At 44.5% G+C, this 27,230-nt stretch overlaps 2 protein-coding genes across 2 annotated transcripts in view; one reads left to right on the top strand and one right to left on the bottom strand.

Annotated features, from left to right (window-relative positions):
• Positions 1–9,980, top strand: part of TMEM86A (transmembrane protein 86A) — a 47,178-nt gene extending 37,198 nt beyond the window's left edge. The window contains exon 3 of the mRNA XM_090032539.1: positions 1,806–9,980. Within this exon, the coding sequence (XP_089888665.1) occupies positions 1,806–2,233 (428 nt within the window). The 3' untranslated portion in view covers positions 2,234–9,980. The remainder of the gene's footprint in view (positions 1–1,805) is intronic.
• Positions 9,981–10,456: 476 nt separating this feature from the next.
• IGSF22 (immunoglobulin superfamily member 22) overlaps positions 10,457–27,230 on the bottom strand; it is a 48,631-nt gene continuing 31,857 nt past the window's right edge. The window contains exons 18-23 of the mRNA XM_090032538.1: positions 26,851–27,147; positions 24,381–24,469; positions 19,096–19,288; positions 17,603–17,902; positions 13,770–14,096; positions 10,457–12,337 (exon numbers count right to left, since the gene is read on the bottom strand). Of these exons, the coding sequence (XP_089888664.1) occupies positions 12,270–12,337; positions 13,770–14,096; positions 17,603–17,902; positions 19,096–19,288; positions 24,381–24,469; positions 26,851–27,147 (1,274 nt within the window). The 3' untranslated portion in view covers positions 10,457–12,269. The remainder of the gene's footprint in view (positions 12,338–13,769; positions 14,097–17,602; positions 17,903–19,095; positions 19,289–24,380; positions 24,470–26,850; positions 27,148–27,230) is intronic.

Here is a 27,230-nt window from a genome sequence, read left to right as displayed (position 1 = left end):
TCAATTACAGAATTAATGTATACATTTTCCAGTAGTTAAGATTTTCTCTTCTTTTATCTATTTTCTGGCCTTTAGCCACTCCCACTCCAAAATGAGCTTTTTGGAAGCAGCTTATCTCTTGTCTGTGTCTAACTCAGAATGTATCAGAAACCTCTTCCTCTCTCTGATTCTCCTTTTATTGTTCTCCTTTTTTCTTGTTTCCTCCTCCATTATTTACTTTAGCAGCACCAAACCAGTAGGGTCAGTAGGATTATACCAGGGATACATTTGACATATTGTCTCATCCTTTACTTTTACTGACGCGTGACTTTTTCTTCCCCTGGCACTTCATAGGTGTCTGTTTCATTTCCATGGCTCTTCCTCTACTGTCATGTCAGAAAGCTGCCTGTGTCACAAAGGGTTTTGGAGCTAGTATTCTAGGAATAGCTAAAGGCCATTTGTTTGTGATTTTTATGGGAAAATATTTCAGTTTCATTGAGTTTTCCCTCAGCCCCCCACAACTTTCCATGAACAATACCCATCTAGTCCTTCCTTGCCTTTCCCACAGGTTTGTTTTCTAACTTGATGTTTTCAACTTGATGTTATTTTCTTTAATCCTACCTCTGGCTTTTTTACATAATGTCAGTAAACCCTTTGGAAAAGAAACCTCTCCTGACATCTGCTTGGAAGTATTCTCACATTCCTTAATTTCATATAGGCCTTTATGGTGTTTTCCCATTTGATGTAGAACAAATAATTTTTCTTCCAGCTTCTTGGTAGTTTCCCTGGTCCCTACATTTAACTCCTGGAATTTTTTTCACTTCCTGTTCCCCAAATTACTTTGGTTATTCTCCTTTGCACTTCTCTTTTACCTCCTTCCCTTTTTCCATATCATTCATCTTCTTCAGTGCCTTGCTTTCTGCATATGGTGTCTGACGTACCTCTCTCTGTACATCTTCCATTCTGTGTATGGCAGTGCTGCAGTGGCTTGGTAGGACATAGAAACACTCATGGTGGAACTTCATTCTGATGTTCACCAAAGGTGAAGACACCTCCCTCTGACTGAGATGCTTCAGTACAGTGTTTTGGCATATGGTTGTAATAAACATGTACAGCAAACCTCTCACTGCTATTTTAGTGACTACGGAGTCCCTACTCCCCTGGTACCATAACATAGTGATCTGCTTTTCAGTCAATGGCCTGCTGCATTAGATTGCAGCTGATTCAGATTCTTTTCACTGTTCAATTCTTAGTGTGCAGGCCTAAAATCTCATGTCTGAAAGACTACCTTTTTTCTTCTCTATACATAATTGCAGAGGTATAATGACCAGGGCCTATACCCTGAGTGGCAGCAGGGGTGGTGGTAGGGGCTGGACTGGTTGCAGAGGTGGCTACCAGTTCTGCACCTCCTCTAAAAGGACACCTGAGTCTGATGTCTTGGTATCTGGTGTCTTGGTCACCCACCGCTCATTTTGCTACTGGATAATTCATGTATGGGGATTACAAAGGAGGTTATCAAAGAGAGGATTTCACTTCCTGTGACTATAGGTACTCAGGTCATTTCTTAAGGAAGCATTTTGTCTGGTAAGGATGGCCTTCTCTGCAGGCAACTCTGTATTAAGATTATTCTTTTGAAGAAAGGGGTTCAGATTTTCAAAACATTACAGTGGGAATTTTACTGCTAGGAGCTGACTGAGACTTCATCATAAATAATGAACCCTATACATTCCCACCTTTCCTCCATTGGGTTCCTGATTGTGATGGGGTAATGTTTGCTTGTCACTCTGATTAAAGCTCACAGTCACTGTGACAATGTCTCTTTCCAGGTTTGCTGATGTTTGCCATTACACACATCCTGTACTCCTCAGCCTTCGGGATGAAGCCTTTGGACCTGAAAGCTGGCATTGTGATGGTCCTCATCTCCTGTTCCTGTTATACCTTCCTTTATTCCTACCTCTCAGGCCCATTCACCTACCTGGTGGCTGTCTACGTTGCACTGATCGGCTTCATGGGCTGGCGGGCCATTGCTGGGGTGCAACTGTGCAATGACCTTTGGACTTGGACCAAGCTTTCAGCCTGCATTGGTGCAATGCTTTTCATGGTGTCAGATCTGACCATTGCAGTTAACAAGTTCTGTTTTCCTGTGCCCTACTCACATGTCATCATCATGGCCACTTACTACGCAGCCCAGATGCTCATTGCACTCTCAGCTGTGGAGAGCAGGGATGAAGAGGACTTCAAAAAGAGGAACTAGATGGAATGCCAGCAGGTTCATGAACTCCTTAGGTATCACTGGGGTGCTGAAGCTGCTTTCATCTCTGAGAGAGAACAACTCCTTTTCTCTAGGTGCATTGGTGATATAGTTTTGCTTCTTTGAAGCACTATCTTTGGGGCTTCTTTTTAGCTGGCTCTCCCTAAATGCAGCTTACTTCACTGTGGAGTCCACATCAGAAATGCTTAGACTGTTCCTGCAGTAGCTACTCATAGATCTTTTCTTCTTTGAAAACTTCAGGAGTCCTCTCTAATGCTACGTTGTATTTGTTAAGCATGAGGCTGGTGCTGAATGCTGTGGAAGGAGAGGGCTAATTTAAAGAGACCATAAAAAAAGGCTGCATGGTGCACTGGGTTGAGACTTACTTTCAACTCTGGACATACAACTCCAAATCCCATCTGAAGTGATAAGTGAAAAGGAGTTTAATCTAGTTTCTAAGCTAGCCCCATTTACATGCATTACAAAACCGCTACATTGTGTGAGGCAGTTGATAGTTTCTGCTCAAAGGATGACCGTGATTAAATAGGCAAAAGGGTCTTGCAGGTCAGGACTGAGATGCATTAGCAAAACATTTGGCAGGAAATTCTCACTCTACTTGGTTTGAACCAAGGCTCTTTCATTGTTCCAGATTCATTCAAGCTTTTCCTAAAAGGCCATTTCAGGCTTTTTCTGGCTAATGTGAATGCTATCAAGCATTTAAAACATGGCAGACTTACAGTGACAACAGCAGAACGCAATGACATTCAGAGACTGTGAAAACAGGAAATGAGAAGGTTTCTTTAAGTGGATAGATTACAATCCAGGGACAAGTGCCTAAAGGTAGGTGGCAGTTTTAGCAGTCATTTTTCAGCATGTGTCATCTTGGTTTAAGATAATCCTGTAGAGCAGTTCCAAGGTGTGATGGAGCATTGGCTCTACCTTTCAATATCAGACCTCCACCTGTGTCACCAGTGGCCTTGTTGGCTCAGTTTGTCACCCAGGAAATCCCATGAACTTCCACTCTGCCTTCAGCAAAGGTGTTTTGGAGCCCCCGAATCAGTGACAATATTTGGGCCAACTACATAAGAATTCAAAATCAAGGTAAAGTATTAAAACAGGAAGCACTTCACACAATCCAATCTGGAACATAGCACTTTGAGCACTGTGACAGTTATTCCAGACAGAGGTCTCTGGATTCCTCATTAGAGTGAACAAGCAACTGTTGTACCTATGAGCTTGGCAGAATTTCAGCAGCATCTGCTTATTTAAATAAGGTCAGTGGGCTTTTCTCTATTGCCACATGTGTACACTCATATGTACATGCACAGTTGTACAGTGTTAGCAACCATCATATGCAAACAGAGGTATTAACAGGACCAAGGGTGCATTGTACTAAACATAATACAGTAGGGTTGGGGGGGGAGGGTCAGTCTCAGTAATGAATCATAATTGTGTTTTATCCCTGGGTTCAATTTTTGTTGAGGCTGGAATCTGACAATTAAGCCAATCATTAGGCTAATAATTGATAATACTTGGCATTCGTTATGCATAATCTTCGCTTTCTGAGGTATAACTAGGAAGCTTGGCAGCCTGAGCAGCATCTGTCGGCAAGCAGGCAGCAGTGGCGGCTACCGTTCTTATGCCTTTTCTAAGTCAATGCCTGGGGCTTGTGTTCTGCTCTCTTGTTTGTCCACCCCCTAGTTATGCTACTGTATGTTATGCTGCTGCTTGGAATACTATCCATCGTATCTGTCTGCTGTGTAGTTCCTTTCTTATGAAACTGGCTCTTCTAGACCAAATGTCTTATTTGCTTTCTTTTTTTCCCCCAGCCAATGGCAAAGAACCAACTTGATGTTCACTTGCCTTTGTAAAACTCCCACTTTAGATACAGCTTCCTGAAAAGAACTGTTCTGTGTATTCAAAATGGCGTATCCCTTATTCTGTCATCACATTTTCCTTGATGCCATGGATTCATTACAGAATCAGAGACACTAGAGAGAGAGATGGGAAAACCCATTCCATTACATTCCTGGCTCTTTGGTCATTTGTCAGAGTAGGATTTTCTTCTTCCTTTAGAGTCCTTCCTTCCTGTAAAGAACTCCGGTGAGGTTATGTTTTAACCATTTTTTCTAACTGTTATTGTGATTCCTCCTTCACGTGGGATGCTTGACACTGGAATCTTTTTCTTTCCCAGTCATTCATTCCCTCCAGTGAATTGGCTTTATATATTGCAGGACTGCATATATGGGCTGAGCTGCTGCCCCAATTTCTCTTTAAAGCTTAAAAAATGCTTCAAAGTGTTTCATGTGGATCACCACTTATAAGGAATCCAACTGGCTTTCCAAATGAATATGAAGGGGAAACAAGTAAATCGTATAGTTTTTGTTCCCTTTGTTGAATCCCAATAGGGTCCCTTTAACATTTATCTTGTGATTAAGCACTGTGAGACCCTTACTCCCATTGCTCAGGGAAGTTACTTATGAGTAGGCTCATTGCTTCTAGTGAGGCTACTTGGGTGAATAACTACTTCTGAATGCGAGTGAGGTGTTCACAGTAAGGCCCTGTGTTGAGCATGCTTCATATTTGTGTCTAGCATGTCTGAGCCTGATCCTGTGTGTTCCTTCTGCGAATGGCAATACTCTCACCGAGTCTCTGCTACAGCCCTGCTCCCTGTGGCCCCTGGGGACTTACCACTGTTCAGCTTAGTCCAGATACAGCTGGAGCTTTTGCTCTTTCTAGCTTCACTGTATTCCCTCAGGAAGGTCACTCCCATTTTTCCCTGTTATTAAATATTGAAGGGAAATGGAAAGGTTTTCCTGGAGGAACTATAGCACTTAGAAGAGACACTAGCAGATCTAACATAGTCCCAAATGTCAAGTTGGGAGTATTCACAATTGGTGTAAATGGGTTACTTTGAAATGCTTTTCAGTGGTTATGCTGATTTACATCATCTGTATTATGCTAGTCAGGGTTTGCTCAACCCCCAGCTTAAGGGCCAAATGCAGCCTGCAGAGCCATGGCCTGTGGAGCTCTCCACACGTTGGGAAATTTGGTGGTAGAGGATCGGTACCGATTAACACTGCTGCTCCTCCCCTGCTGCCATATTTTCACACCCCACATGATTAGATCAGCCCCAAGTCAGGCTGTTGCCATGTGGCTGAATAGGGCCCTGGCAGCACCTGCCCCGAGTGCCAGCCTGGGCCCCCACTGTGGCAGGGTGGGCCCACTGGCTAGATCCAGCCTGCAGATGGACTTGGCACCACCTGTCTGGCTTGTGGGGCAAAAAGGTTGGGCACCACTGTGCTAGTTAGTATGGGAAACAAGCATTTCCTTCATAACACCCAGCATGTTTCAGCGAACATAACCGATGTTTGCTGACCATGCTTACCCTCTGGAGTCATCTTCTGCTGGAGCACGCACGAGGAAGTAGTGTAACTCACACAGGCCTGTATAATCTCCGCCTGCTAATGCTGTTGCATAATATTGGCACCAGAGGAATTCTGTGCCTGCCTGAAATCAACTGCTATAAGAGGTTTATACCATGCAGCATCTTCATTCATCAGTTTTGCTTACCTCGTGGCCCCAGCTTGAACCCTGCCTTGCTGCTCTTTGCAGATGTCATTTGCTGTTATATGGCCAGACTGATTGCAAACTTCTTCTTGTCATAAAATAAGCCAGCTGGAGAAAATATGTGTGGTCAGTGCTAAAACTGCTTGCTGGGTAGTGTGACCAGAGTCCAATGAATAGTGAGTTGAAATATTTAACTATCCCTTATTGCTTTGGCATATCTGTTCCTCACTGTCTTTTCCAAGGATCCCTACCCCACTTTTGCAAAAAATAAGGAATACCATTAGTACCTTTATTTAAATGTTGTAAGCTCCCACACTTATCTTCAGCTGTAGAGATCAGTATTCTTCAGTGTCCAGAAGAAGATCCCATTAGTTTTCTCCAAAATTTTCATTCAACCTGATTTCAGTAATTTTGTGGGCAATATCAGGCCTTGAACCTGATGATAGGAACTAATTAGTATAAATAGGAATAAATAGTGTTAATATATTGCCAGTTCAGTGTACGGCAGCTAATACAAATAGAGTATGATTCCTGTAAAATGTGCTGTCGCTTCCAGGGGCTCTGTGAAGACAGTGAGAGTTGGGCTGTGTCCCAGGCCCTGGCTCTTAATCTCCCAGATCAGTTTCCCTTCCCCCATCCAGCTCTGTGTGTGGTTTAATCTGTACTACTTGAACAAAACCATTTTCCCAGAGAGTGTCTTGCTGGGAAAATGCCAGCTGCTATGGACACAGAAACAGGGAGCAGTTCATGACAAGTGTCTGTGTTTGACTGTCTCTCCTGGGCTGATAATAGTTGTTGTGACACTAGTGAAGGCCAAATAAGAATGGAGAGCACATAACTGACTGGTTCTTTTCCAATATTTTCCTGCCTCTCCTACAGTTTTTCTTTGCCTTTTAAATTTGAGGGTTTTGTTCCATTTTCCTGACTTTACATTCCCTTTAGAAGCAAAATCTTTAAGGAGTGCTTTTTGGCACAACAACCTTACAGGAAGGGAGTACAAGCAATGTACATACAGTACATTGTATTCTTGGGCCTTGGTCTTAGCTTCCTAAGATAAGAGGCATCCAGTAGTTACACTCAGTACACTGTCCTCAGAGTCCCCCGAAAAATTCCTGTGCATGGCTTACTGAGGTTGTGTAATATAGGTTAGGCCACCTGTTTCAGAGTGTGTTAATCCTTAAGTGATAGCAGATCCACTATTCAGCGGGACACTAAGATTGTCTTGAGTCTATCTGATATATCTGTTACTGTATGCAAGACCCAGTACCAAACTCCTTTATTTACACAAACCTCTTTTGAGGACAGTGAACTTGACTCTGACCTTACTCTGTTTTTAAACTCTTGTTGCTGGATTCTTGTTACTGGGGTTGCACGGGGTTGTAGAGGAGAAGAAGGCCCATAGACTTCAACAGATCCACTGCTTACAGATCAAAATTGAATTATATGGGAATTTTGCCCAGGCTGAAGATCTTAATACATGACTTGATGTGTTTCATTCCCTGGTCCTTACTTCATGATATTGAGGCAGTGATGAACATTGATTGGGGTAAGACTTATTTAAAAGCAGTATTGAAATAGGATGGCTGAAGAAATCACATAATTATCTGATGGTGCCACCATTGAAAACTTTTAGAATTCCTCTCTGAAAATAATAGTGTCTTTCCTTTCTTTATTTCCCATAGGTTTTCATGTTCATGTTTCCATACCCTTTTGTGTTGGTACCATTGTTATTTCTAAGGTAGCTCTTTAGTGACCTTGAGGAGAAAAAGGTCAAAGCAAGGAGCAGATGTAAAGCTCATTGCTGTGTTGCTTTCTGTATTGTGGATGTATGGAAGGGGGGAATTGCTTGGTTTGGACATGGAGAGCACAGCACAGCACATGAGACAGCACAGTTGGTGGTCTGAGCACAGGACAGGGAATCACAACTCCTGAGTGCTTATTCTGGCTTTGAGACTCACTCCTTTTGTGGCCTTGGGTAAGTCACATAACCTCTCTCAGCCAGTTCCTTAGTGAGGGTAAATGGGTGTGATTCCATTAAAGTCAGTGGAGATACACTAGTTTACTTCTGCTGCAAGAGTGGTTCTCTGTGTTTGTCTTTAACCCCAGCTGTAAAATGGGGACAGTACTACTTACCTACCTCACAGGGGTGGTGTGAGGATTAATTAATATTTATGCACTGCTTTGAAGACAAGATGTGCTGTAAAAGTGCTTAGTTTTTATATAAATGCTTCTAGGAGACTGTAGAAATTCTCCACAAATGTGATGTAGCTGCCTTCTTACGTTTTGCATTGGATGGAAAAAATAAATGCAAACTATTTATCTCTGATATCTGTTAGGGCTGGGCCCAAATCAAAGCTCTGGACCCAGGCACACCTGAACTTTGAGGAAAGAGGGTCTTTAAAAGTCTGAAATCCCATCCCAAATTTTGTAGCTGGCCTTAGCTAATCTAAAGGCCTGAGCCGAAACTGCAGATGTGACTACATCTGCGGCTTGGGGCCATTTCTGCTGATTCAGCCAAAATAAAGTGTTTTTCTTCTCACATAATTGTTTTTGAAAACACTGGAATTGAAAATGCAGTGGTTCTATTCAACTTTCCCCTTGCATAAAGACAACTGGGATTTACTTACAAAAGGGGAGTTTGATTTCTGTGATTGTCAACTTTATTGGCTTTAAAACAAATGGAGAGGAAAATCAGCAAGGCCCTTAGGAAATCAGTAAGGCCATGATGTCTTTTTTGGAATGATTTCTTTTCTGTCTACATGAAGGATGTAAAGGATTCTCCAGGTGAAGATGTGCTTGTATATACAGCCACCAGGCCCCAGAGCAAACTTACAACCAGAATTATGACTCCAGATCCTCAGCCAGTATAAATTGCTGTAGCTCACTGATTGCAGATCTGGCCTCAAGACTATACAAGATTTGTTCCTGATTACTAGGAACAAATGTTTCAGGTGATGTACAAACACAGCTGAAGTCTGAAAAGCTGCACTCAAAAAATGGAAGTGTACATGTAAAATGGACCATAATTTTGAAGCAGCTGAAGTAAAACTTATGTTAATATGAACTCAAAGGCAAATACAATGCAAATGTTTATTGTTTCTTTCAGTGTCTCATAGGTTTAGTTTTCTTTCTGCTGATGTTTGTATTTTTCTTGTAATGTAAGAAAAATAAAATGGATTTCTATAAAACTAGACAGACTAAAAAATGCAAAAGGTGGCTAAGCTGGCTGGAATGCCAACACTTCAGGTGATCTCTAACATTTCTGTGATGACACCCTATTGATATTGAAAGAAAAATGAACTACAAGTAGGTGAAGTACCAGTTGGGTGTGTTGCAGCTAATAATCATTTGCTACTTTTGAACCTTCACAGCTAGCTCTGTGAAAGATGGGTTTAGAGCCTGACCCTACTCCAGTGATATCAGATGGAGTGAGATCATGTCCTTGCCATATATTCCTGTTGGCAGTAAAATAGAAAAAAAAAAACCATCAGGAATTTTAGCACTAGTTAGAAAACTAAATACCTGGGTACTTAATTAAAACAAAACAAAGCAATCAAACAAAAAAAAAAACCAAACAAAAAACCCCCCAAACACACACATGATAAGTTTATCAAATCAGGATAGCTGATAAATCCCATGCCTACTCCTGTAGTCCTTACTTGGATGAGGTTCTGTACCCTCTCTCGCAGGAGACGGGTACAGAACAAGTGTCAAGTGTTTTCCCCATAGGGGCAGTTCAGTATGGCAGTATTCAAAGTGAGGGAGGTTCACAGCTTCTGGCCTTCCATAAAGGAAACTCCACGGGATAGTGATAGTAAGCACTGCAGGACTGGGCCAGGAGTTTTGACATCTTAATATGGATGATTCCTATTTGAACTGTATCTCCTCCATTCCCAGGACTCACAGGCAGTGCCTAGTGAAAGATATAATATACAAACCAAACAACTGCCTTCCTCCATGGTGTCAGCACTTAGCCGTGTTTTCAAGTTACTAAGTTACTGGTAGTTGTCTATTTTGCCATGATTGTAAAGGTCACCATGTTGTTGTACGGCCACTTGCTCGAGGATTTTTCACTACTGTATTTTTATGTTGATTTTACTATCGTTCTTTATTTGGAATGTATTTCCCCTCCCTCATTTATTATCTGTGTAAAATAATTAAAATGATAATTTGCTGAATATTTTCCTGAGTTCCTGGAACTGTTGTTTGCTAGTTTTCCATTTCCATGAGGCTTTCAGCTCAAAATGTATGTCCTGATTCACTGCTGTGGAACTTCGGAGCAAGTGAGCTCCCGTAAGAGGAGCAGGTCTTCAGCGGAGGCTAGGAGCTGTAGTGCCTTCTGAGGAAGCCGTGTCATTTTACTCTCGACACTGGACCCAGTATTTTTACCTATGTTTGATGCAGCAAAATAGCTACTTTGGCTTCATTAAGCCCAAAATCATCTTGCCTGTCACTAATGACAAGGCCACATTTGATGGACCAATTTTTTATTTGTGCGTTATGGACATGATGCTGCGAAGAGGTATGCATGGAAACTTAAAAGTCTGTGAGAAGTGCTTTTAATTCAATGGGAATCACAGGCATAAATTTTTGCAGCATTAGGATCTAAAGCAGTGGTTCTCAACCTTGTTAGACTCACTGATACTTTTTAGACTTGTTAATGCTAATATTGCATGATATCCTTGTTGAGAATCACTGATCTAAACTATCGTTCATATTAACCCAGGTGAAAATTCCCTATCTGAGAGCAGGCCAGGGGAAGTAGTAGGTTCTGAGAATGGGACTTTGCTGCTGGGGTACAGCAGTCCTACCCATGCCAGGAAGTCCTAAATTGTCCCTGGCTGCTGCCACCATCTTCTCTGCCCACCCCAACTGTTGCCCAAACCTCCTGCCACAGGGGAGTATTTTGGACTCTGGGCATGGGTAAGCTGTAGGGCAGCTCTTGCAGCTGGGGCAGGGACTCTGCAAGGGTGTGGGGGTAATTCCAGTGCCCTTCCTAACTTAGTGCTCGGGGTAGATGTCCCTCTGTCTGATGAGTCAAAAGCAGCTGTTTCCCTCTGCGGCAGTGGTGGCTCCCCACCCTCCCCACAAGCAGCACCCGCCCACAGGCACCTGGCATGGGCAGACCCGGGGGCACTGCTGATGCGGCGGGAAGCACCAGGCCCCAGTGTAGCGCAGGCAGGCAGGAAGGCTCCAGGGAAAAAAAAAAAAAAAGATATTGGGTGGAGCCTGCCTTCCCAGGCTGCTACCAGACTTCCTGCACGGGCTTCCTGCAGAGCTCCTGAGCTGCACAGAGCCTGGTGCTTCACTCCATGGCTGTAGGGCAGCAAACTAAAACTCTTTGGAGGAGTTTTAGTTTGCTGGGGCCCAAGTCATTTAAGGCATATTATGCTGCTGAATTTGCTACAGTAGCTGGAATTACTGCACAATACGCAGCCAACGTGTGCAAACACCAACACCATTAAAGCAGTGCAACAGCATTTAATCTGCTTTAAAGTGTTGCACATACATGCCCCTCATTTCATCTACACACGGCCATAGTTAACGGCTTGCTACTAGCTAGAGGCCTGCTCCTGCAAATGAAATTACTTTGTACTACAGGGAGAAGGGATAGCCAGGCCACTAGACTGAGCCTCAGAAGGCCTGAGGTCTACTCCTGACTACCACTGTCTTCCTGTGTGGCATTGCTTGAGTCACCTGATCACCATGCCTTGGTTTATCTATTAATTGGGGGCAATGATACTTTTCTTTTTTTTTTTAGTTATAAGCATGTGTGCTTCACACAACAGGCATCGTGTCTTAGGTTATATCTACATGGCTCCCAGAATACTCTCGAGAACACTGCGGAGAAGCACGTCCCACTCACCCACTCTCAGTCTTTGGGGTGCTTGAGAACAGTTGTGGGAGGTGTCCCCAGGACAGTTTTGCTGCATGATTTCTGGGTCTTGCACTTGCAGTACAGGAGCAGGTAAGTGGGCACATTTCTTGGCAGTGTTCTCCAGAGTGCTATGGAAGCAGTATCAACATGCACATTAGCATATATGTTTACATGGTACCTGGCACAAGACTCCTACCACAGGCTGGGGCCTCTCAGTAACAATGACGGGTAATGCAGACAGAACCCAGCTCAACTCCTCTTCAAGTTACAAACTGAATGATGTGGAGAAAACCAATGCAGCAAGGCAATCTTTGGCTCCTTTTATTTTAAGGATATATTTCCATCCTGTATTGGAAATAGTACTATTCCTACACACTGCCATTTGGAAACTCTCTCTCTGGGATAAGCATTGAAACATCAGAACTATCCCTGAATAGTAAAGGCCTCACATGTTAGCATCTGGCTTAATTAAACATCATAGAAAGCAATGCAGCTGCATTTTTGAGCCATGCACATCTAAGTCAAACTAGACAGAACTACATGTATTATTCTGCATGCTGAACCGGACAAAGCTAGCTCTGGAGCTTCTGATTACATTATGTGCTTTGATTTCTGAAAACTTTCTGTCACGGTGTCCAGAAGGCTTTTATCATCTTTATCTTGAGAGAGAGAGACAGAGAGAGGGAGAAAAGAGAGAGAGAGAGGTGTTATAACCACTGACAATTGACTAGCAGCTTATTATAATTTTCTGTAGAACTTTTGGAAAATGCTTCAAGAGTCTGTGCATCAAAAGACATCAATATATAAATGTAAAAGGTTATTTTATTACAGTTTTTGTGGGAAGCAAGCCCTACACTTTCGTGACTTCCAGGGTCTGTTCTAGCCTCCTTGTTTTTAGCTTCTGGCTTCAGCTATTTCAAACAAATTACTTTGTATCTGCATTTTTCTGTGTACTAAGACCAACACAGATTGATTGCTTTTCCACTATAGAAGTGTAGGAAAAAGGAGTTTGTACATTTTTCAGCTCAGAGAACAGGAAAAAAAACCCTCCCCCTACACACATTGTGTATATAAACACAGGGGAAAAAACTCTACCTGAAAATCAAACTATAGTTCAGAGCAGTAATTGCAGTCATCACTATTCTCCTATAATTGATGCAGGTTGAACTACTTCTTCCTTAGCAGTGATGACAGAAGGAACTGAAGCATCAGAGTGCTATTGTTGGCACTTGTCAGCAAGCTGTGCAGAAGCAACAGTCACATACGAAAATAACGCTGAAAGATCCATCCAAATATAGCTCTCATTATTGGTGCTGTATCAATTTCTTTACAAGCTGTGCCGGGCAATGTCTTTCTCAGTTTCCATTTAAGAGAGCTCTGACGTGCCATGAAGCATCAAGGCTTGGACTTTGAGAAAGGGGAGCCCAGGATAAATGCACTTCAGTCCTATGTCAAAGGGTTGGAGAACTTTTACTCTTAAAGATTTATCATATGAGCTGCCCTTGGGGTTCTAACTCACGGGATTCATTGACATGTAAAAATTCACCATTAAAGACTCTCCAAGAAAGGTTGCCATCTAAATTAAAATTCATGAGATACAATTTTCAGATGCCTAACATCTATCCTATATAACCAGCTTGCCAGGCAATTAGGAAACTCCAAATTTAGTAGACAGTAACACAGCTGATACCACATCTCCAACCTGTCCTGCTGGTACAATGTCACCATGGTTTTATTTGGTCCCACATAAAAAATACAAGTCACCATTAACCAAACTATCTTAGTTTCATAGTTTCTAGGGTCGGAAGGGACCTGAACAGATCATCTTGTTTCTGAACTAAGAGCACTGTTGGATCGGGGAACTTCCATGTGCTCTGAAACAAGAGAAACAGAGGGATGGGGAAAGGGAGTTCATAGAAATGGAAAAGAGTTTACTCTTTGTGTCTTTGCCTCGAGTCTTTCAGCAGCAATGAAAGAGACAACTTCAGAGAGGTGACAAGGTTAGCTGTGGTCACAGACATCCAAGATGGAGATACATGCCCGGTAGAGAATCATTGCCAAAGAACAGTGCTAGTGGAGAACTCAACTTACCATACACGGTCAATGTGCAGCTGCATTTCTCCTGGCCCAACTCATTCTCAATAGCAATGGTGTAGTCTCCGCTGTCCTTAGAGGTGACGGTTGGAATCATCAGTGTGCAGACACCACTTGTTGAGTTGTACCAGAATTTTGAGTGTGCCGTGATATTCACATTGCCCTTGTACAGGGTCACTGTTGGGCGGGGATTGCCGATGTAAGCACAGCTCATGGTGCAGTCATGGCCCCGACACACGGCATGGTTCTTCAGTGGGGTAATGAAATGGGCAGCATGGCGCCAGTCTTTCTCATGATACTCCTTCATCTTGAAATTAAAACGTTCTGCCAAAGAAAGAGAGAGCTCACCACTGGCTGCCTTCAATAACATGAGTTAGAAATGCATATATGCAAACTCGGAGCCATGCCAGTTGGTCTTTGGGGGCTCCTCCCACACTGCTATGAATTCAGAGTGATTTCAAGGGACTCAATCACAGTGGTGTAAGACTCAAACCTTGAGTCTCTTTTCTCACCAGGGAAAACTCATTGCAGAACAGAACGAATGAGTAGCATGTCTCAATATGTTGGTTCTTGGTACCCTACCACTGGCACACTCATTCTTCTCTGTTATTACAAACCGGGTGTGTCTACATGAGATGTTTTACTGTGCAGTAGAGCAAATTACTGCATAGTAAGAGTCACTGTCTACACATGCAGACCCTTACTGCACAGTAATTTTCTTTACTCAGCAGCTAATTTGCTACCTGAAAATGCAAGTAGCAAATTAACTGCTGAGTAATTACCGTGCAGTAAGGCACATGTAGACAACTGACTGGGAGCAAATTCACTCCTGATCACCTGGGCAGCAGGGGCTAGGAGATTGCTCCCTGCCTCCGGGAGCTACCTGCTGCCGGGGTGGGCTCTGCCAGAGGAGCCTGGGAGGGAACAATGGCCCCTTGCCCTGGCAGTAGGTATCTCCTAGCCCCTGCTCCATGATCACAATCTCCTTGGCTACTGCAGGGGGCCGATGCAGGCTGGAGGGGCGCAGGAACAGACAGACTGCTGCCAGCAGCAGCAAATTTGCTCCCAAATGGGCACACGTGTAGATACCTGCCCAGGGTGGGTTTACCTTAGAGTAATTTACTCTGAAGTAAACTCACCGAGCAGCACTTGCATGTATAGATGCACCTACTGGAAAGGAAAATGTCCAAGCAGGGAAGTGGGGACAGGAAGTAAGAATGGCAAACTATTCTGTTAACTCTGCATACAATCTTAGACAGGCAACATAACATCTTCGTACTCCTTTCTGTGAAATAAAGATGTCATTTTTCTGTTTCATATTCATAAGAACATAAGAAGTTTCATACTAGATCAAACTAATGGTCCATCTAGCCCAGTGCCAACAGTGGCAGGAGTGGATGCTTTAGCAAGAGAGCATGAAAAAGGTATACTTAGGTCCTTGCAACTTGGTAATTTTGGGCGGTTCCTGGAGCTCTTAACCCCTGTATCATTCACACATTAACACCTGAAACTTGTTTTAAGCACTATATGGCTCAAAGTTACACCACTCCAGTGGAAGATTATCTTTGATCCGTGCTACCCAGCTTGTGTTACACTAAGGCATAGCCACTCTAGGCTATAATTTAGTGTCAACACATTGCCCACCTCTCTCTCCTGCTGGCCCAGATCGGGCCCACTGCCCCCACCTCCAGCACCTCAGGTCTTGCTTGCTATTCCACCCCACCCTCTGCCCTGCTTATTTGTGGCTTCCCAAGCTGTCTGTCCTGGGGGAGCAGGCAGAGAAGGATTACCCTGCCTGCCCAGGTGCTGCTGCTGCTTTCTGGGTCAGAAGAGCAGCAGCTCAGCAGCAGTGGCTGGGCAGACAGGTTAATCTGTCCCTGCCTGCTCCCCTGAGACAGACAGTGCAAGCAGCCATAAGTAATAGTGCCCTGGTGGCAGGGAGAGGCAGGAGGGGGACGCTGAGGGGCAGGAAGGAAGTCAGGGGTGGGAGAAATTGGGGGAGCCCCAGGAAGAAGGGGAGGAAGCCCATAATAGGAGGGGGGATTTTTACCTTTCAGTCCTCCAGGCCCCTGCTATCCTGAATGTGTGACTGCTTCAAACACAAGCTAGCACTAATAGCAATCAACATCTGTGCAGCTCAAAGTGCAAGGTGTAACAAGGCCCATAGAGTGATCTATCTCTTGCCATACCCCCCCTGGCATCTGGCAGGTATTGTGAAGCTTGTTCTAGTTAAGGCAATTGACTTGTAAAGTGGTTTGGATTCTCTGGATCATAGCTTGCTTTAGAAATGCAAATGATAGTAAATTATACATGAGCATAAGCTGAAGTAAACTTGGGGAAGGCATACTACTTCTCTGCCAGCCTGTTGTAAGGAGTCAGGGAGAGCTGTATAGCAAGTTCCAGTGTCCACTGCTGCAATAGGCTGTGTTTTCAGCTGTTACTTACAAGCTTTTTTCAGATTTGCCATAATGATTCCACTGCTGGAAGGTGCTTCAGCTGGTTAAAATTAAATAGCTTAGGGAAAAATTCTGCCCTCAGCTTTTCTCATTATCCTTAGGATGTGAGGTTACAGCAAGTCCTTCTCCCACTCAGTACAAGTGCGAGACAGCATGCCATTTTCAATAAGAGGTAGGGAACAGAGCTTCCTTGCTGCAGCTTCACCCTATCCCACATGAAGGATGGGCATTGGGAAGTTACTGTATTATTCATTACAGTTGACTCTGCTTGTGAATTGACACCACATTTTCAGGTTCCATTTTAGGAAAAACAGCTCCCTCTTCCCCCTCCTTGCTAATTAAGTTGATAAGTACAGATAGAGATCTTGACCTTGCAAAATCCCATACAGAAGTAGGTAATCAAGGAAAGGTCCCAAAGAGTTAAGTGCACTAAAAATACTAAAATAAAAGCCATGCTGAAAAAACTTCTATTGCATTCACAAAAATACTACAAGTACAGATTTCCCTCGCTTTATGCAGGTTCTGTGTGTGCAAATTCGCTTCTATGCGATGACACATATTAAAAATTAGTTATATGTGAGGTAAATTCACTCATGTGACTGGTGTGGTGGAAGCCTGCAGTCAGCTGCTTTGTGCGGTGCATTGTGGGAGTGAAGCCATAGGTGAAGGAAGAAAAAATTATTTGGGGGCCTGAGCTGGGTGGTGGCGCCTGGGCCAGGCTGCAGCATTGGCCCCTGCAGCCCAGCCCAGTCTGGCCCTGTCAGCACGGTGCCCCAGGAGCTGTGAGCCATGAAGCCACCCCACAGCAGTGCCCACGGCCACTGCTCAGGGCAGCTAGTGCCTGTGCTGCTGGAGCTGCAGCTGCCCTGGGAGCGGCACAGTGCCATGTCAGTACAGTTGAGGGGTCAGCACAGTCGAGGCCTTGGAACATATCCCTATTTGTTACATTGTAAAGTGTGTTCCCTTTATGCAAATTCAAGTTATGCGCTGTTTTCCAGGAACGCATGAACAGTATAAAGTGAGGGAAACCTGTACAAAAGTCATGATTGTTGGAGACCTGATTGTAGGTTGACTTTGTGTATAATTCAAGAGCAATTCTTATTGCTCTTTTGAGGGAGAAGAAAAGATGACCCTTAACTGGGACTATAAAGTACAGAGAACCTAGTTCTTTCATTTCTCCAACTGAAGTCAAGTCTAATAGGTAGAACAAGAGCAGGCCCTAAGTGACTTGTCCAAGATTACATAGGCAAGTCATTAGTGTGGCAAGGCTGAGAATCAAACTTAAATCTCTGGGTTTCAGTCCAGTGCTGTATCTACAAGAGCATCCTTTTCTCCCCCACCCCTTCCAGTGCATGCATACATTATAATGCTTACCTTTGTCCTTAGTGATGTGCCAGGCATCTTTGGAATCCAATGGGTCACTGTCACCAATGTCATTGCGAGCAATAACTCGGAAGAAATATTTCCTCCCTGGAAGCAGGCCAGTGACAGTATACTTATTGCTGTAGACCTTCTCAGCTGCAGTGAACCAAGTGGCAGTACTAGCATCACGTTTCAGGATGACATAATGAGCGTGTCCATCATCCATCACATCTGGGGTATGATCCCATTTGAGGGTCACGGTGTTTGGAACTTCCTCGACGAGCTGTAGATTAGTCGGTGGCCGGGGGGAATCTAACAAACAAGAAACATATTGAGGTATTTGATTGTCTTAGTTGGGCAGACTCCTTGATTTTTTTCTTCCCTTGGAGCACTCCCTTTTCCATTCAGAAGCTGTCTTATAAATTATTTGTGAACACTGTTGTGTGCCTAGGAAATTATGGAACGGCACTTGGAATCATAGAAGAATGGGCCAGAAAAGACACCAGGAGGTCATCTAGTTCAACCGTCTTCTCAAAGCAAGATCATACCTGTTTAAACCATTCTACCACAAATATTTGTCTGATCTGTACATCAAAACTTCAAATGACAGAAATATTAGAAAGTTAGAAAGTTCTTCACAACCTCTCTAGATAATACGTTCCAGTTATAACATTCTTAGTTAGAAAGTTCTTCACATTATTCTCATAGAGAAGGGTATTGTCTTATTCACCAATATCACTTTTTGGAATCTCTATATATTTCTCAGAGGAACCCTGTTCCAAGTACGACCATGCCCAGGCCTGATTAGCTGATGAAGTGTGACAAGAACATAGCATCAAGTGCTCTCACTGTAGGCACATGCTTGTGTTCCTAAGACGAATGTCTATGGACCTTTCCACACCTAGGTACTCAGAATCCATGGCAGACCATTTCATTCTATGTATGTTTCCCTATGCTAGAATTATTCACACTGGTTTCAAGTAAATTTATTTCTCTTGAGGAAGAGTCATCGAGCATAGAAAACATTAAAAAGTCCCTAATTCTCAGCAGAGTACCCTGACAAGATGACGCTACTCTTGCTTGGCTCTAGAGGAACAAGTGAGGTAAGCAAACAGAAGTAAAGTGTGAAGATATGTGCCATGGCAGAGATCTCACCTTCTCTCTTCTTTGGGGTACAAGGTGAATAAAGCCCCTTAGTAGCTAGTTGGTTCAGGCCCTGAGCTCTATCTAACCTGCAATGCAGTAGAGACTATAGAGTCACAATAATAAGAGGTGGGGAAGAACAGTCATACTGATGAGCCATGTCTCCCTTTGTGTGCAGATTACACCTTATCATTCTATTATTAAAACATGATATTGTGGTAGGTTTTTTTCCAAACAAAGCATTTTATTACATGGAAAGACCAAGCTTCCAAACTCTGGAACTGATGTACAAACTGAATGACATCCACCTTGCTGGTTGTATAGGCCCCCTGCTAATCTGTCCTGTTTGTACAATACTGTACCTGCCACTTGCACATGAATGTCATAATGAGCTTCGCCATAGTCATTCTTGAGGAGAATCTGGTACAGACCAGAATCAAAACGCTTGGTGCTGTGAATGAGGAACTGGGAGTGATGCTTGCTCTTGGTGATGCTTTCTCGCCCTTTAGTGGGGACTCCATCTTTTAGCCAGGTCACGGTTGGTGGGGGGGAACCCTGCACAAGACAAATGGGAAAATACAACAGTAGTCTTAAGTACTCAATCAGTCTTCTTCACTTGGGGGTTTGGGGGAGGAGAAAGCAATGACAATCTGGCCTATACGTAGCAAAAGCATCTTTGATCTGATCATCCTGATATCAACAATGATACTCTAAGGGGAATACTCCCAGTGAATTTCTATAGGAGAAATGCCAAGCCAAAAGTATCTGCTACCAGTATTAGGCTAGGACCCCATTTGGTGTAACCTGGTGGGATGGCATCCAAATTAAGCTATAGTGATTTACTTCAGCTGAGGATCTGGCCTTGGTTTTAAGATTTAAGCAAAGATTTAAGCAAAGTTTTTAAAAAAAGGACTGTTTTCCTAGCATTATCACATTATTGTAGCTACAATGTTCTCTACCAAATCTAAATAGAGGTTAAAGTTTAGCTCTGTTTAACCCTCTCTGAACTCTTAGAAATCTGAAGAAGGGCTGGTGCCATAGTAATAATACCTCTGCTTTTGCCTGAGAGAGCCAAGAAATTTCCCCCAGGCGATAACTATAGTTTCTTGATATAAGACAGGGGTGTTAAACTCATCTTGTTCCCCAGGCTAGGTCCACAGAGCCAACAGCTGCAGTGGCCACAGCAGTGGGGCCAGAGGCAGTGGGGCAACTGGCTGTGTCAGCACAGCCCATGCTCACCCCCCTGCCAACAATGGCCATATCCAGAGGCACCCAAGTCTTCTGGCCCACCAGGAGCCTGGCAGACAGCATGGAATGGTTCTGTGGGCCAGATGTGGCCTAGAAGCTGTGCTTGACACGCCTGGTGGACGGCATTTAAGCTGGGATAAAACATGCAAAGGACCAAACCCTGCTGCTCTTATTCAGAGCCTGATCCAATAAGGCTCAATGCACCTTCAACTGTCATTGAAGTCCATGCTGATGCTGAATAGTCTGGGAGTAGGACTCATCTTGCAAGGAACTAAGAGTTTCCAGCGAGGCTCAACTTTAGCTCCTATTGATTCCAGCTGCAACTGAGAACATTCAAAGGGGGTGTGCTCAAAACGTGTGCTTAATAGGGCTGTGCAAAACAGCACCATTCTGCTTTGATTTCTGTTTTGATGGAACAGTGTTTCGTTTCGAGTTTTGTTTCAAAAGCACTGCTCCGTTTCGTTTCATCAAAACTGTTTTGCGGTTTTGCCCATAGGCTATAATAGGGAAGCACAAAACTGCCTAGAACTTTGTCATTTCTAGCCTGATTTGGATGAAACATGCAGGGATGGTAGCCCCTTCTGAGGGCATGAGGCCTGCAAAGTTTCAAGGAAATTGGTGCAGAGGTTTCTGGAAAACTGCACCTCAAGGTGCTAACAAGCAAAACTGTCACTTGCCGGCAGCAGCAGCCTCCTGGCATCTGGCAGGCAGATCAGGGGACCCATACCCCTGGAATGGCTGCAGGGCTGTGCCGGACTCCTCCCAGGGGTGTGGCCCCCATCTGCTTACCAAATGACAGCAGGTTGCTGCTGTTACTGGGGACCGGCGCTGGGCTCAGCCCACACCCAGCTCCAGGAAGATTGGTGCTGCTGACCGCCCCAGGGAGCAGGAGAACACTGGGGACCTGTACCCCCGGGAAGTCTGCAGGGCTCTGCTGGACTCCTCCTGGGGGTGCGGGGGGCCCTCAATCTCCCTGCCAGATAACAGGAGGCTGCTTCTGCCACCTGGGACTAGCGCTAGGCACAGCCTGCACCTAGCGCTGGGAAGATTGGTGCTGCCGCCTGTCCCAGGTAGCAGGAGCAGCCTCCTATCACCTGGCAGGAAGATTGGAGCACCCCTGCACCCCTGGGAGGGCTGCAGGGCTCTGCCGGACTCCTCCCATAGGTGCGGGGCCTCCCCAATCTGCCTGCCAGATCATAGGAGGCTGCTCCTGTTACCTGGGATGGAGAGCAGCACCAATCTTCCCGGGTGTGGGCTGCAACCAGCTTCGGTCCCAGGTGGCAGGGGCAGCCTCCTGTCATCCGGCAGGCAGCTCAGGGGCCTGCACCCCCGAGAGGGCTGCAGGGCTCTGACAGACTCCTCCTGGGGGTGCAGGGGGCCCCTGATCTGCCTGCTGGATCACAAGAGGCTGCTGGCTGGGACTGGCACTGGGCACAGCCTGCTCCCAGTGCCATGAAGATTGGTGCTGCTGCTGGCCCCAGCTGGCAGCAACATTATGCTGTCATCTGGTGTGCAGGTCCAGGGGTTGGCACCCCCTGTGAGAACTGGGGGCCATGCCAGAATCTTCCCAGGGGGCGCGCACCCCGGAGCTGTGCAGGATGACAGGAGGCTGCTGCTGGGACCAGCACTGAAGCCAAGCCTGGCTTTGAAACTCGAAACGTTTAGAAACTTTTGAAATGTTTTGAGTGCCCTTGTTTCATTTCAAAGCTGTTTCAAAGGATTTTGTTTCATTTTCATTTCACTGTTTCAAGCTCAAAACGCATCAAAACAGCTTTGAAATGAAACACTTGGAGAAATTTCGCACAGCCCTAGTGCTTAACTGAGCATTAGACTAAGTTGCTGCAGTGGAAAGCATCACAGTATACTTGTGTGATACTATTAGACTGCAGAACACTAATTTCCACTGCTGTAAGATGGTACCGTTGGGGACAGTCCTTTGTTACGGTGGAGAAAGTAACTGTGCCTAAATACACGTGTAAATGCTGACCTGGGTATACACTGTGCCTGGTCAGCCCAGGTAGCAGGAGGCCAGAACTCTGCCTGGTGTCTAGTCATAGAGCTTCACATGCTGGGGCACTTTTGTGCCCCAGCCATCCCCTCTGCTGTCTGACGCTGCTTCCTGGAGCCCAGGACTCACCCCCTGGGCCCCCTGCCAGCCTAAGGCTACTCCATCCTGGCTCAAACTGCTGCAGTCCTGGATGCAGCATCTGCTGTGCGCCCTGGACTGCAGCAGTTTGAGCATCTACACATGCCATTAAGGCACCGTGATAAACTCTGGTGTAAACTGCCTTAATGGCATGTGTTGCGCATCCAGGGAGTGCTCACATCCATTGGTCCCAAGGAGCTATATACAGTTATGCATACCTTGAATGAACTCCCAGCTATGACAAACCATGCTGTACCTCTCAGGGCTTAGCACTAACAACTCTTGACAGCTGCCATAAAATTGAAAACCTTGAAGCCACAGGAAATTACCCATTGGAACAAATTGGAAAGGCTGGATTCTCTATCAGCCATCAGTTAGATCCTGTGCGATTACTGAGTTGGAAAAAACCTTTCCTGACCCAATGCAAGATTCTAAGGGCTCTTGTGCAATGCAGGGAGGCTACTCTTACACGCTGATTGAATCTGCTGGAACGTGATAATTACCATACTCCAACAGATTTCTGTGTCACCTGTATCAGCAAAATGGTGGCAAGGCACTTTAAACTGAAGCTCATTTAATGAGCTTTAGTTCAAAGCACCTTGCCACCATTTTTCAGCATGGAGATGCTGATACACATGACACTGGACACTTTAACTAACGTGACTCTCAGAACTGCAGTAATTAAAGCATCCCCCACCCCTCCTCTGTACTCCCAGAGGCCATGTCTAAATGCCGTAAGGCCAGGATTCCCAAAGGGTGTGCTACAAGAGCAGTGAAAATGTGTTGTGAAAAATGACTTGAGTGGGACTCCAGCTGGGCTGGATGTGCCCCTGCTGGCTGACCCCGTGCCATTGCAGAAGGGGATTTGGCACTGGCTGGGCTGGGGGCACTCAGGATGGGCCCACGGATTGGATCCAGGTCACAGACCAGTGAGTGAAGTTTGCTGCCAATTTTAATCCAGAAAAAAATGTGCCCCATGTATTAAAAGTTTGGGAAACCCTGGTATAAGGGAAAGCTCCATCACATGCACCTTTGTTACCAAGATCCTTTAATAGGGACATAAAGTGAAGTTCTCTTACATGGATTTTTGCAGAACAGATTATGGGATTCAGAGAGCTGTGGTGAGTTTAGACCCTCCATCCACAAATGGAAGCTGTGAGTGGTGGGTTTTTCCTCATAATTAACTGTGCTTTTTTCTGAGGAGGGATAACGTTCGCACTATGCCAAAATCTGCAAGGCAAGCGGTGTGAAAAGCTAGGTTGCACAACACTTCCTCCTGCTGATGTGCATATATTCGCATGAGCGGTCTTGGCAATTTCACCAATTTGCAGGAGGTTGCAAAATCTGGCTCTAAAAATAGCATTTACACAAAACTTTATGTCTCCAAGGCACTTTTCAGTCTTGCTGAGGTCAGTGCAACTCCTCACATGAGAAGGGCAAATGGAAGAATTTGGCCCTTAGGGCCCTGCTTACACGTTTGGTTTAAAGCTGGATAGAAACCAGCTACAGGGTTGTTGCTCATTTTCTAGCACTAACTTTGTAGCTAGCTGGCTCTTTTTATAGCTGGATAGTCATCTTTATGGTGTGATTTTTATGGTGTGATAATTCCTTTGCATCTGTGGCTGGTCTGAATTTATTGTATGATTAACTAAGTCAATTGCATGATATATGTAATGTGTCCAAAAGGGCCCTAGAGGAGCAGATTATCCCTGCTACTGGTTTTGCTCTGTAGCAGGTCATTGCTCAGGTGCACCTTGGAGAGATGAGGTTAAGGAGCCACTTGCCTCTCTGTGGCGGAACTGGAGGAAATATCGGATATGTAGGACTAAATTCACTAAAGGAGTGTTTGTTCATGTGTTTTATGTGAACAGGCAGTGGATAAAATACAGGAGCAATCCTGGGAAAAAGGACCAGGGATCCCCCTCTCTCCTAGGTGTGCAACTTCTGCTAAAGGCATGGAGAATGCCCCCAACCATAACAGCCTATAACCTGGTGAATGGGCACTCTCCTGGGAAATGGGAAATGTGGGTTCGAATCCTTCCAGGCTGAGAAGGTAACTGAACTCAAGTGTTGTTCCTGGGTGAGTGCTCTTCCACTTCAGTGGAAGTTCCATGCACAGAAAGTTTCCAGGAGCAGGTCCTACCTTGGTGGAAGGAATAAAATGAGACATGTATGATAAAGAAACCTAACTCCAAAGGAAATTTTAAATGCAAGATTCTCCTTGGGGGAAGAGTAGGAATGAAGGACACTCACAGAGAAGAAGGCAGGAATGCAGAGGGCTGTTCCAGCACGAACCACCATGTGATTCTTCAGCCTGGCACTTAGATCAAACTTGGGAGGGGCTAGAATTAAAAAAAAAGCAAGAAAATAAAAAAGTAATAAAAAAGCAGCAATAAACAAAGGGAGTGGGGAAAGGGTGCGGGGGTGGAGAGAAAAAGAGAGAGAGGATAATTAAAAACCTGGGGACCATATACTGGAGTGAAACCATTTTCTCCAGTTAGCCTCTTTGTTTCACACACTGGAAGATCATGATGAGACAAAAGAAAATCAGACCTTGAACTTAGTTTCAACAAGCCATAGTTAAGTAGTTAAATCACCAGTTGCAGCACAAAATAGGAACAGGAAGACAGGTCCTAGCATTTTGCAGGCGCAAATAAAGATACTGTTAATTATGTATAGCTAGTGCCAACTTGCTGCAAGGATGGGTTCATTGGAGAAAGAAGGATAAATGCACACATGACATGAGATTGTCTATTTTCTTTTAGAAGCTCAGGTAAATTAGCAGTTGCCCTTTACCACACCATGTTTAAGGCAGGGTGCCTTTTCACTGTATTGGAACACAAGAAAGCAATAACATTTAAAAGCTGCTTTCCTTTTTTAATCGAATGGAAGCCAATGACTGGTAAATAAGTGTTACAGCAGATTTGTTCTCTCAAGGATAGGCTATGCAACCCTTAATTATATTGGGCAATACTTAGACAGAGGCTCCCCTTGAAGTTAATGGTACAGTTAATACCAGGTTACTGCTCTGGGGGCCATGGTTGCTTGACCTTATAACAGCCCCCTGCTTGTTGGTGTCTGGTGAGGAATACTAACTAGTAAGCATTCAAGGTCTCTGCTGTGAGGGCCAGTTATAGCCTTTCGAACTAAGTTTGATGGAGAAAGATGGAGTGAGACAGAAAACTATTAGCATGGGAGAGCTGAGTGAGAGCAAAAAAGTCATGACTGCTTTTTCAACTGATTGAAAAATAATTGCTGACTTCCTCCCTCTATCACCACTGTGTCAGGTCTATTTCCTATGAAACCTCATGGGTTTTCTATTGCAGCATGCCTCTTAACATCTCCTGCAACAGGTTGGGTGGTATGTTTTGGTGTCTCTGTGCTTGGAGGTGAAATTACTAGCACTATTTCAGGGCACCTCTGGAGGAATGAGTTGGCCATATAGATTTGTGCAATTATTCAATTAGATATTGTGTTCTGAGCTCCTTGAATGTTCTCATTCCTCATAGGAATCACTGCGGTATGGTATGACTCATGATTCTTGTATCCAGCCTTGTTGCTCTTTTCTGCCACTTAAGGCGGCTCAGACTAGTGCTGTGTCCTCTGTGATCATTCCAGAGAGAAGCTGTTTGAATGTGCTAATTAGCAAACTTGCTACCCAGGAGTCCAAGATAATAAAGGTTTGAGCTTCTACCTATTATAATAAGCTGGCTAGGGGATACTCAGGGTATCCCCTCTGCTATAATATCTCTGCTATTTTTCTCAAGACATGATGAGCTACTCTGGAGCATTCTCCTTGACAAAACAATTACTTCTGTGTTGTCTGTTTATCACTCTGCTCCTTGATTGTTCATTTGCAGCAGGCCTTTCACTCTTAGCTCCCCAGCTGAAAAAGCAGTAATCTACATCTCAGCACTGTTGTCTCTATAATAAATGGGCACTTCAAATATGACAGCTTGCCTGCTGCAGCTCAGTACACTGCTAATGCATCTAGCCCAAGAGCAAACGGGAGTCAGTGCTGATAGCATCGGTGGCAGAATGGGTGGAATTTTCCAGGAACTGCCTTTGCAGTCACATAGTTGATAAGACTGGCTAACAGTAAAAGGGAAGCTGCAGTCAATGGGGCTATAAATGGAAATTTGCAGTAGAGGAGATACAGCTCTGGCAGGAAATGTAGAGAATGTCTTTCACTTTAACTCCAAAACTCAAAAAAGAGTTTTTGTTACCTAGTGTCCCTGGCCAATATCCATGCAGACTCCAAGTGAACTTTACCAAAATTTAAGACTTGTACCACTATGCAGAACAGAAGGAGCATCTGTAAAGTATTTCATTTCTCAGGAAAGAAGCTGAATTCCTTTTCATGTTTTATCTGAAGGGACTAGATACTAGACTCTACCTCATGTATCTGATTTCCTGTCGGCAAAATCAGATTCCCTAATGGGTCCCCCTTGCTAAGGTCACCAAAATAAAGACAAAATCAGTTGCAAAAACATATTTCACGTGAGCTGTTGTTGATGTCACAGCCCAGTCACATGGATGGGAAGGGCAACATGCATTTTGTTCCAATGTTTATCGTGTCATTAATCAAAGCTCACAAAGCTTTATTACCTTTCTTGATTGCCAGTATCAACAGTGATGCTGTGTAAGGCTGTGGCTATTAAAACAAATGAACTGAATCACAAATGAAGTTGATGTGCAGCTTGAAAGACTGCTCAGCTGTTACCTGGAGGAGGCATAGCAAAAACTCCTTCTTCTAGCTCCACTGGTTCTCCCACTCCACCTTCATTTACTGCTCGGATGCGGAAGAAATATTTTTGCCTCTCCTGCAGGCCTCCCACGGTGTAGACGGTGCCAGAAATTGGGATTTTTGTGCATTTTGTCCATTCCTTGGTGTCTTCAGCTCGCATCTCGAGTATGTATCCTGAAGGCAAGTCCCCTTGATCTGGTTCCTCCCATGCCAAGGAAATGCTGGAGTTGCAGGAGTCAATAACGTGGAGCCCCTTCACCAATCCCGGAGGTTCTGTAACAGCAACAAACCAATGGTGATAAACCTGCTATTGTACATATAACAAAGATGCTCACACTTATCCCAGCACCAACCCC

This window comes from Crocodylus siamensis, chromosome 2 (genome assembly GCF_052110815.1).
Source record: "Crocodylus siamensis isolate JL-2025a chromosome 2, ASM5211081v1, whole genome shotgun sequence".
In the NCBI taxonomy this organism is placed as follows: Eukaryota; Metazoa; Chordata; order Crocodylia; family Crocodylidae; genus Crocodylus; species Crocodylus siamensis.
The sequence above is the reverse complement of the archived record's forward strand: the minus strand, read 5'-3'. Positions and strand labels throughout refer to the sequence as shown.